General features: G+C 46.9%; 1 protein-coding gene across 1 annotated transcript; it reads right to left on the minus strand.

Annotated features, from left to right (window-relative positions):
• Positions 1 to 1372, minus strand: LOC141025512 (transcription factor Y1-like). The gene is made up of 3 exons (XM_073500923.1): positions 1240 to 1372; positions 954 to 1083; positions 1 to 205 (listed from the first exon to the last, which is right to left on the minus strand). The coding sequence occupies exons 1-3, from the start codon at positions 1370 to 1372 to the stop codon at positions 1 to 3; spliced, it is 468 nt and encodes a 155-aa protein (XP_073357024.1).
• Positions 1373 to 11894: the final 10522 nt, after the last annotated feature.

Consider the following 11894-nt stretch of genomic DNA (forward strand, 5'->3'; position numbering starts at 1 on the left):
CTACTGGCGGGGCTTGGTAGCGTACGATGACGAGCAGCAGGTGGTTCTTTCAATGATCTTCTGCGGCGCAGCCGTGCCTAGTTCTCCTTTGCGGCTCTTCTCAGAGATGGAGTTGGGCTGTCTAGTTGCAGGTGTCTGAGTCATGATGCAAATCTTCATATAGCCCCATAAGGCCTCTTCAATGTGGGGTTGAGTCCATGATCGCCTACGGCGAAGTCAAAGTCATTTTGTCAAGGTTCAGGGATGGAGATGACACATCTTGGGGAGGAGCGATGATGATGACGCGTGTGCGCTGTCTCGGCAAAACCCTCATTATAATGGTGTGAGTGAGGTACCTTATATACGCCGCTCAGCGGTTGTGATGTTTTTTCACCTAGTTTTTCATAATCAACTGGGCAACTTGATTTTCGCTCGGTTTTTTCTAATTTACGAGCAAATATTTTATTCTTAATGAATGTAAGAATCCTGCCATTACTAAAAAGGTAACTTCAAACCTTCTTGGAATCTTAATCCCCTTAATAAGGGCATGCACAATGGTTGATAAGACAATCTTTATATCAAGTGTTGCCTGTAATTTAGAGATGACAAAAATATTTTTCTACAATGGGTTATATTTTAGCCATATCTTCAATAACCAGCTATTGCTATAAACATGATGAGATATATTGTGTTAAGATATCATCTCTTAAATAAGAGAAGACAAGCCTTTTCTTATTATTTCTTTCCTCCATCTCGGCATTTATCCTACTTGACACTCCTAAGACAGCAGCACCGTACATGCCCTATGCGAAGAAAATAAAGACGATAGAAGTACATCACCCCCTTGCAAAACTGGGATCTTAATATGCCAGATGGTAGTAAGGATTTTCCATATATATATATATATATATATATATATATATATATATATATATATATATATTATTAATGGTGGAGTAATCCAAGGCCCGTACCTGTTGCCTAATGTAGCATGGAGCTTGACGATGAGATCGTCTTCCTCCTTAGAGAAGTTGCCCCTCCTCACCCCGTCCCTCAGGTAGTTGACCCACCGTAGCCTGCAGCTCTTGCCACACCTCAGTAGCTCTGCAGTATTAATACAATGGGAAGCTGGAACATATTAACATATTTGTAGTACTCCCTCATGTTAGTCATGAAGGTATAGCTAGTTAAGTAGTCTGTCTGATCTTGAAGATTCAACTAATTAAGTTGAACAAGCAAAACAGCTTATGCCATATTTACCCGCATTCTTGGGCAGAGACCTCCATGAGCCCTCGCCGTGCCCAGCAATGTATTTTGCGAGAGTGTCATCCTCCTTCGCCGTCCACCTTCCTCGCTTCAGCCCCACCTTCTCGCAGCAAGGCGCCCTCCCCATCCTCTCGATCGATAGATCTGTTCAATTGAAAGGTGTGTGCGATCAAGGGACGGGTTACAGATTCATTATAGCTTGATCCAAGCCCAGGTTAATACTAGTTGCTGAGCCAATTAACAAGTGACGTTATATGTTAGTCCTGAGAGCCCTAGCTAGCTAGCTACGTACGAGTGATCACTCTCAATCTCTCGCTGGCGTAAGACAAAGCGCCATCACATAGCACCACCAGATGATGTCCGGGGAGTGGCGCCGTGGCGGTGTTGTGGCTGGCTGGCAGTGGAGGCACCGTGGCGCAAAGACTCGTCACTGTTACCTGCGTGGCCTCGCGAGCGACCACGTTGTCCACACACATCATCGGTGGTCTATACACACCGGTCGCTTTCGTACGTGGTTATTTCGTACTAGTCAATGTTCCCTAGCTAGCGCCTTCGCCAAAACTTCGCTTTCACTAGATTAATCAACTGTTGTACGTACTATTTAAAGGACTGTAAGTCTGATTCTGCAACTTGCGTGCATCATTTTCCATCTAGGCAGTACGTAACCGAGTTGAAATGATGAAAGCCAGGTTTAACAAGTTTAGTACACCCGGTACGATTGTTTAACAAGTTTGTACGAAGATGAGTAATCAGAACAAAAGTTTGAGAAGCATGGATCGAGTAATAAATCACTATTTTTTTTTGTTCAAGAGTTAATAGCATTAGTCATCAACCTGTGCACCTAGCAATCTAAACAGGACCCGGCTAATCCCGTAAACCCACTTATATCTAACAGTTCAATAATGTTCCTTTTTTGTGTGGGGGGGGGGGGGGGAGGGTTGAACTATCAAGCTAACTAAAGCTATCTCAGGACTTGCAGGCGCCGTTTATTTGTCATTTACATCCCTACGTGCATCTGTCACTACTGGAATTTTCGTATACGCCGGATGCTAGGCTCTTCGCCGAGAGCCAAACCACGGAAATTCGGTAAAGTAACATATGATATTGCCAAGAGTAGACCTCGGCAAAAAGACAATACTCGGCAAAGGCACTATTTGCCGGGAGCCAAGAAGCCGCCGCACGCCAAAGATGCCATGCGGCACATCCGGCGGCTAATAACGACATGATCACGGTTGCACCTATTTGCCGAGAGCACCTCTCAACAAAGATTTGGCAAACATTAGTCCCACCACGCCTACCGACAAGCAAAAAGAGATGTTTAAATAGTTTGATAGTCTAACCACATTAAGCTTTTCTTCAATATTAAGAATATGTATTGTCACTATGAATCTTCATCTTCGGACAGAGAATGTTTATGATGGCAATCCATATCCTAAAGAATGGGTGCCGGCACTTTTTATTAATTTACAATCCAACCGCACCTGTACCGGGCACTTTTTTTTAATTTATAATCCAACCGCACCTGTACCGAGGGCCGCTCTTGGCACATAAACACTTGCCGAGTCGTGCTCTAGGTAAAGATCGGGCTCCAGGGAAACTTTAGTCCCACCTTGCCCACGGACAAGTAACAAGACATGTTTAAATAGTTAGATAGTTAGCACGTGTCAGCTTGCTGCCAAACAACCAACTTTAATGACACCCGTCCTGGTGGCGTGTCCAGATAATATGAGGTAGCTAGGTAAACGACTCAGAAGGAGAGACAATCTTTGCCGGCAAGTAACACCAGCACGACACCTCACGGCGCATTTAATGCCTTTGTCCTAACCCGTCCGAGCACGACACCTCACGGCGCATTTAATGCCTTTGTCCTAACCCGTCCGAGTTAGGTATGATAGCATTGTAGCCACTATTTACCTTGTGTAAAGTTTGTTTTTCCACTGTGACTCGTTCATCTATAAAAGGAGGCAAACGGCTACCTTTATAGAGGTCGACACTTTACTCATTTACACGCGTAGCTGCACTTCCCGTGCATCCTTGCAGGCAAGCAGTGCTCCTTGTACTTGAGCTCAATCTTTGTGTGTATTGTTAGTTCTGCTCTTTGTGCTTGTTGATCTCCCTAGTCGAACCGCAAAGCGGCTTTTGTCTGTCCCATAGATCTTCGTATGCACGACACCATATATACCACCACAGGAGAGAGTGTCCACCATATATATTTGAGAGTGTGTTGATGAGAGTTGTTCTTGGTGGAAGAAAATCAACTTCTGATCATGATGGTCGATCTGTGTGAGCTCTTCCTATTATAACGTGATAACACATGAAGGGCTCGCCCAGCTTGACTATCATCGAAAGTTCAAATTCCTGTGAGACAGTGTCCATCATATATACCACCACCAGATCGAGTGTCCACCTTATTTGATAGATGAGAGATGTTATCGAATGTTGTCATAGGGGGGACGCCCTTCCTCTGCTCCTCCTCTATGATATTTCTCATGTAGGACGAGCAGAGAAAGAGCGACCATCATCGGCGGTCGATTAGAGTTGTTCTCGGAGGAAAAAATCGACTTTTCAGGATAATGGTCGATCTTGGTGAGCTCTTCCTGTTATACCTTCATAACACGTGAAGGGCTCGCCCAGCTCGACTATCACCGAAGGTCCAAATATCCGCGAGAGTGTCCACCATGATGAATTTGCTTAGAAGTAATCTTTGATGTTTGATTCTTATATTTTTTTCATTGTGTGATGAAATGTGTTAACATTGATTGATTTCGCAGCTATGGCTTCCTCTGACGACACAACTACCATTAGGGTCGACTCCACGGTGAAGGAGAAGCGCCTCGAGGACTGCTTGGTGGTGTGCATTGAGATTTTGAGGATCTGGCCAAGAAGAATCCACCAACTAAGGTGATTCCCGTAGCATGCACGTATGGTGAACCGATATGTGATGAAGTTGGAGCATTATTTATTTATTGATTGTCTTCCTTATGAGTGGCGGTCGGGGACGAGCGATGGTCTTTTCCTACCAATCTATCCCCTTAGGAGCATGCGCGTAGTACTTCGTTCGATAACTAATAGATTTTTGCAATAAGTATGTGAGTTCTTTTTGACTAATGTTGAGTCAATGGATTATATGCACTCTCACCCTTCCACCATTGCCAGCCTCAAAACAGCCGCAACTTTCGCCGGTACCATACACCCACCATATACCTTCCTCAAAACAGCCACCATACCTACCTATTATGGCATTTCCATAGCCATTCCGAGATATATTTCCATGCAACTATCCACCGTTCCATTTATTATGACACGCTCCATCATTGTCATATTGCTTTGCATGATCATCTAGTTGACATCGTATTTGTGGCAAAGCCATCGTTCATAATTCCTTCATCATCCCAGTACACCGCCGGAGGCATTCACATAGAGTCATTTTTGTTCTAAGTATTGAGTTGTAAATAAAAGTGTGATGATCTTCATTATTAGAGCATTGTTCCATGTGAGGAAAGGATGATGGAGACTATGATTCCCCCACAAGTCGGGATGAGACTCCGGACGAAAAAAAAGAAAGAAAAAAAAGAGGCCATAAAAAAGAGAAGGCCCAAATAAAGAAATGAGAGAAAAAGAGAGAAGGGGCAATGTTTCTATCCTTTTTCCACACTTGTGCTTCAAAGCAGCACCATGATCTTCATGATAGAGAGTCTCCTATTTTGTCACTTTCATATACTAGTGGGAATTTTCATTATAGAACTTGACTTGTATATTCCAATGATGGGCTCCCTCAAAATGCCCTAGGTCTTCGTGAGCAAGCGATTTGGATGCACACTCACTTAGTTTCTTTTTGAGCTTTCATACACTTATAGCTCTAGTGCATCCGTTGCATGGCAATCCCTACTCACTCACATTGATATCTATTGATGGGCATCTCCATTGCCCGTTGATACGCCTAATTTACGTGAGACTATCTTCTCCCTTTTTGTCTTCTCCACAACCACCATATTCTATTCCACCTTAGTGCTATATCCATGGCTCACGCTCATGTATTACGTGAAGATAGAAAATTTTTGAGCACATCAAAAGTATGAAACAATTGCTTGGCTTGTCATCGGGGGTGTGCATGATTTAAATATTTTGTGTGATGAAGATAGAGCATAGCCAGACTATATGATTTTGTAGGGATAACTTTCTTTGGCCATGTTATTTTGAGAAGACATGATTGCTTTGTTAGTATGCTTGAAGTATTATTGTTTTTATATCAATGTTAAACTTTTGTTTTGAATCTTTCAGATCTGAACATTCATGCCACAATAAAGAAAATTACATGGATAAATAGATTACGTAGCATTCCACATCAAAAATTCTGTTTTTATCATTTACCTACTCGAGGACGAGCAGGAATTAAGCTTGGGGATGCTTGATACGTCTCCAACGTATCTATAATTTTTTATTTTTCCATGCTATTATATTATCTGTTTTGGATGTTTAATAGGCATTTATATGCTATTTTATATTATTTTTGGGACTAACCTATTAACCGAGAGCCCAGTGCATGTTTCTGTTTTTTTTGTCTATTTTAGAGTTTCACGGAAAAGGAATACCAAACGGAGTCCAAACGGAATGAAACTTTCGTGATTATCTTTCTTCGACCAAAAGGAAACCAGAAGACTTGGAGATGAAGTCGGAGACGCAACGAGGCGGCCACGAGGCAGGAGAGCACGCCCCAGGGGGTAGGGCGTGCCCCCTACCTCATGTGCCCCTCGAGGGTCTCCTGACCTAGCTCCTTTGCCTATATATAGTCTTATACCATGAAAACATCCATAGGAGCCAAAAAACCATTTTTTCACCGCCGCAACATTCTGTACCCGTGAGATCCCATCTAGGGGCCTTTTCTGGCGTCCTGCCGGAGGGGGATTCGATCACGGAGGGCTTCTTCATCAACACCATTGCCTCTCCGATGATGCATGAGTAGTTTACCACAGACCTTCGGTTCCATAGCTAGTAGGTAGATGGCTTCTTCTGTCTTTTTGATTCTCAATACCATGTTCTCCTCGATGTTCTTGGAGATCTATTCGATGTAATATTATTTTGTGGTGTGTTTGCCGAGATCCGATGAATTATGGATTTATGATCAGATTATCTATGAATATTATTTGGTTCTTCTCTAAATTCTTATATGCATGATTTGATATCTTTGCAAGTCTCTTCGAATTATAGGTTTAGTTTGGCCTACTAGATTGATCTTTCTTGCAATGGGAGAAGTGCTTAGCTTTGGGTTCAATCTTGAGGTGTCCTTTCCTAGAGATAGCAGGGGAAGCATGGCACGTATTGTATTGCACTGGTAGGAAAAGGGGCTTTTACCCCGGTTCATAAGGGCCTTTAGTCCCGGTTCAGGAACCGGGACTAAAGGGTCGTTACTAATGCCCTAGCCCTTTAGTCCCGGTTCTTACACGAACCGGGACTAAAGGTCGTCCACGTGGCTGGTGCGGGGAGCCCAGGCAGGAGGGCCTTTGGTCCCGGTTGGTGCCACCAACCGGGACCGATTGGCATCCACGCGTCAGCACCTGGCAGGAGCTGAGGTTTTTGTTTTTTTTTGAAAGGGGGGGGTTTGGGGGTTTTGTGTAGGGGAACGCAGCAGAAAACAAAAAATTTCGACCTACGCACCAGCCCAGGACCACTATGGAGACTGCATACATGGTTTGACCTTTTTCGTTACCGACTCGTAGCGCAGCGGGAAGTAGAGTCGATGACGATCGGCGGTGCAGATCCCCGCAGCTAGGATTTACAACCTCCCAACCGCGAGGATGTATACCCTCATCTGCTCCTCAGACAGCCCTCCAGGAGGCGGTCGAACAGCCCCCCGGACGGTGTCGCGGACAGCCCTTCGGGAGGACCTTCGAAACTCGAACGGTCACACGGACAGCCCTTCGGGAGGCACTCACGAACTAAGACCGAAACTACGATCTCTCTACAGAGTTGCACACATACGGTGTCATCTATCTGGCAGGGCTTCGCCGTCCAGAACTAGTTCCTGCCGGAACCCAGACAGCCTTACGGCTCTATGAAACTCTTTTCGTGGGAGGGAGAGAAGAAGCCAGATAATGCATGGCATGTGTATGAGAGCAAGGGATGAGTGTGGAGGGCTTCCCCTCCACCTCTATTTATAGGAAATCCCAAGGGGGTAGGGTAGTTTCACAAAAAACCCAAAATGCACATGAATGAAGTCCTTCCACAAGGACCTAGGAGTGAAACCAAGGAACAAGAGGGTCCCCAAGGGGGGATACCCCATGTGGTCGGCCACACCCCCATGAGGGGCCCAAAAAATGGCTCCTATCCATCCATGTCATCCCCAAGATCTTTTGGAGCAAAGCCCCAAAAGGTGGCTTTCCATAAAGTAACCATAAAGCTGATTTTCACTATTCACGACGAAATTTTTCAGCGTCTGATCGAACTGAAAATATTTATGTGGGCTAAGAAAATTTCCAGTACCCACTAAAATGATTTTCAACGCGTTCCGAAACAATTCCGGTTTTAGTGATTTTCATCTGCGAAACACATCTGAAGTGGCTCCGGCAGCTCCGGAACATTTCCGGTTTTTATCTCAGAAAATTCCAAAAAGCTTCCAGAATGATTCTGGCATCCTCCAAGAATTATCAGGCATGTGCCGAAACCAATTTGACTTAATGGTGTATCCCGAAACAACTTTTCGGTATCATCGAAACTTATCCGATGACCTCTCTCTGCGGTATGATTCCGCTGTCCGAAACTTTTCGGTGTCCGAAACTTTTTCGGTGATTTTCTCTTAGACTCCCTGTCTAGTATTCAGCAGATAGATGACCCTTAACCGTGTGACCCTATAGGTTCGGTGAAGTATAGACATGACCCGGAACCCCTTCCGATCAATGATCAACATCGGAGCCGTGGACACCCATATTGACCCCTATACCCACACGAATAAATATTCGAGTGAACCTCCAGTTGCCGTGTGCTATTCCTGTTGCTTCGCGATATGTTACAAACACTACTGGAATCAGCTAATTTGCCATCTGCCAGCTCTTTGCCGTCTGCTAGCTAACGGCAAAGAAGCTTTTTGCCATCAGCTAAACATAAGCAGACGGCAAAGAAAAGGCTGACGGCAAGAAGCTCTTTTCCATCTGCCAGCTCTTTGCCGTCTGCCAGCAGACGGCAAAGAATCTTTGCCGTCCGCTGGAAGACGGCAAAGAGTGTGGTGGCCCCCACCGCCCGCTCGTTTGAAAAAATTCTAACGGCCCACCTCTTTGCCGTCCGCTAGCGGACGGCAAAGAGGCAGAAAGGCACTTGCCTAACGGCAGGTACCCCCCGCCCGTTACTCACTTCGTCCTCGCCTCGCCCTTCTCCTCCCACCCCGCCGCCGCCGCCGCCCCGTCGCCCCCGCCGCCCCGGCTCCCCGCCGGCCCACCGCCCCGTCGCCCCCCGCCCCGGCCCCCCGCCGCCCCGCGCCCCACCGCCGCCCCGGCCCCCCGCCTCCCCGCGCCCCCCGCCGCCTCCTCCACCGCCCCGCCCCGGCACCCCGCCGCCCCGGCCCCTGCCGCCCCGCCTCCTCCACCGCCCCGCCCCGGCCCCCCGCCGGCCGGGCCCCCCGCCGCCCCGGCCCCCCGCCGGCCGGGCCCCCGCCGCCCTGCCTCCTCCACCGCCCCGCCCCGGCCCCCCGTCGCCGGCCCCTCCCCGACCCGTCGCCGCCCCCCACAGTGAGCCCCTCCCATTTTTTTTTCTGTTTTTTTGTTTTTTTTCTGTTTGGATAAGGTTTTTTAGTTTAAGTTTTTTCAGTTTAGAATTAATTAGTTTAGGTTATTTAGTTTAATTAGTTTAGGTTTAATTAGTTTAAATAGTTTAGTTTTAATTAGTTTAGGTTTTTAGTTTAGGTTTAGGTTAAGTAGAAGGGGGAAGAAGAAGAAGAAGAAGAAGAGGAGGAGGAGGAGGAGGAGGAGGAGGAGGAGGAGGAGGAGAAAGAAGAAGAAGAAGAAGAAGAAGAAGAAGAAGAAGAAGAAGAAGAAGAAGAAGAAGAAGAAGAAGAAGAAGAAGAAGAAGAAGAAGAAGAGGAGGAGGAGGAGGAGGAGAAAGAAGAAGAAGAAGAAGAAGAAGAAGAAGAAGAAGAAGACGGGGGATGAGAAGAAGTAGAAGAATGAGAAGAAGTAGAAGTAGTAGAAGAATGAGAAGACCCCCTGACCCCCCAACCCCGACACCACACCCCGACTCCACCCCGACACCCGACCCCCTAACCCCCTGACCCCGACACGACACCCCGACCCCCCGACCCCCTAACCCCCTGACCCCGACACGACACCCCGACCCCCCGACCTCGAAACAGCACCCCGACCCCGACACGGCACCCCGACACCGACACGGCACCCCGACACCGACACGACACCCCGACCCCCGACACGACACCCCCGACACCCCGACCCCGAGACCCCGACCCCGACCCCGACACCCCGACCCCGAGCCTGACCCGACACCCCGACCCCGACACCGACACGTCACCCCGACCCCGACCCGGCACCCCGACCCGACACCCCGACCTCGAGACCCCGACCCCGACACGGCACCCCGAGACCGACACGACACCCCGACCCCCGACACCTCCTGAAAAGGTGTTCTTTGGCCTTCCAGAAGCCGACGGGGTCATATATTTGTGAATTATTAGTTAGGTCATATATCTTTCGATTTTGTTATGAAAAACATCATATATAATTGTGTTGATCGGGTAGTTTTAAATGTGCAGTTGTTTCATCGCTGCGAGGTTTGGTGTTCGACGACCTCGCCGTGCGTTTGACGAGCTCTGCCCCTTCGTTCGTGGGTGAGCACAAATGACATGTCCTCCTCCCCCATTAATTATTTGATCTATTCCGATGAAACTTGGTAGCTAGATATATATGTGTCTTGAATCATCAGTATGCGTAACCAATATGTGTCTCCCGTTCGAAAGCGTCATAGTTATAAATATGCATGCATTTGCATATTTATAACCTTGATTCTTTCGAATTGTCCAACGCTATCCATGGACAGCCCGAGTATGTTTAGATTGGGTTCGTTTTCCCATATGCTTTGCTCCGGATCCGACGCATAAATTTCGTCAGTGCCTCCCCTGTTGTTCTCCGGGTACACATCCTCTCTGTTTATTACAGAGACGTGTATCAGGAGAACAGCGGGGAGGTGCTGCCAAAATTTTGCGTAGGATCCGGGGCATAGCATGGGAAAATGAACCCAATCTAAACATACTCGGGTGGGATTAGGACCTATCATTACCTATTAGAGTGTGGGTTGCATGGACGTAATAAAATTGACAAAGTAGATCAACTGATGAATACATACATGGTGAATTATATATATATATATATATATATATATATATATATATATATATATATATATATATATTTGTTGTGTGTCTAGTAGCTCTGAAAGTCAAGATGAGTGATCGTGCATGGATGTACACCGGTCACACTGGTCAGAACAAATGGAGCACTGAATGGTTCACAAAAACCAAGGGGTTTGTGCGAGCCGCATTTGCAAATGGCCAGAGGAAAACCTGGTGCCCCTGTTTACGGTGCGGCAATTGGGAAAAGAGGACAGGGGCTGAAATGGGCAAACACCTGCAGAAGAGTGGTTTTACGCCCGATTATACGGTGTGGACATTTCATGGTGAGTCTGCCCAACGTGACCGAGCTGAGGTGGATCGTCGTCGCACCGACGAGCATGGTACCGGGATGGAAAACATGGTGCAAGACTTTGATGATGCTCGGGATTCGGACGAAGAGATGGAGGAATCTGCAAAGGCCTTCAATGAAATGTTGGAGTCTTCAAAACGTCCGCTCCATGAGCACACTGAGCTTTGTCAGTTGGATGCCATCTCACAAGTAATGGCTCTGAAGGCTCGGTTCAACTTGGGCAGAGAATGCTACGATGCAATGATGACAGTATTTGGACGCTTTCTACCCAAAGGCCATGTAATGCCTGCAAACCTATACCAGTCGGACAAAATCCTCCGTGCACTGAAGATGCCCTATGATAAGATACATGCCTGTGAGAAAGGATGTGTCTTGTTTAGGCTTGACTATGCGGACTTGAACTATTGTCCCATTTGCAAGTCTTCCAGGTATGTTGTGGTAGACAACGGTATGGGTGAGAAGACACAGACCAAAATCCCCGTTAGTGTTCTTCGATATATGCCAATCATACCAAGACTTCAACGTCTTTTCATGGTCGAAGAGACGGCCAGACAGATGACATGGCACAAAACGGGCAAAAGAACCGAACTAGATGCAGATGGGAATCTGATGATTGTACACACATTGGATGGTGTTGCGTGGAAAAAGTTTGATGAATTACATGGTGACAAAGCGGCAGATCCGAGGCATCCTCGAGTCGGCATCAACACGGATGGGTTCATTGTGTTTGGTATGACGGCAGCCCAATACAGTTGTTGGCCCGTATTTGTCTTTCCACTCAATCTCCCCCCCGGACAGATTTGCAAAGAAAGAACATTTTCCTGACGTTGATAATTCCAGGGCCCAACTATCCGGGGAAAAATATGAATGTGTACATGCAACCGCTTAAGGACGAATTGCAAGAAGCCTGGGATAATGGGTTCAAGACATACGATGCCTATAGCAAACGGA

This window comes from Aegilops tauschii, chromosome 1, assembly GCF_002575655.3.
Source record: "Aegilops tauschii subsp. strangulata cultivar AL8/78 chromosome 1, Aet v6.0, whole genome shotgun sequence".
In the NCBI taxonomy this organism is placed as follows: Eukaryota; Viridiplantae; Streptophyta; class Magnoliopsida; order Poales; family Poaceae; genus Aegilops; species Aegilops tauschii.

Excerpts from the sequence above, each read along its gene's own strand:
- LOC141025512 (XM_073500923.1), bottom strand. The coding sequence starts at position 1,372 with ATGGGGAGGGCGCCTTGCTGCGAGAAGGTGGGGCTGAAGCGAGGAAGG. Across the intron at positions 1,084-1,239 it reads GTCTCTGCCCAAGAATGCGG|AGCTACTGAGGTGTGGCAAG; the intron begins GTAAATATGGCA and ends TTAATACTGCAG. Across the intron at positions 206-953 it reads CATGCTACATTAGGCAACAG|GCGATCATGGACTCAACCCC; the intron begins GTACGGGCCTTG and ends ACTTCGCCGTAG.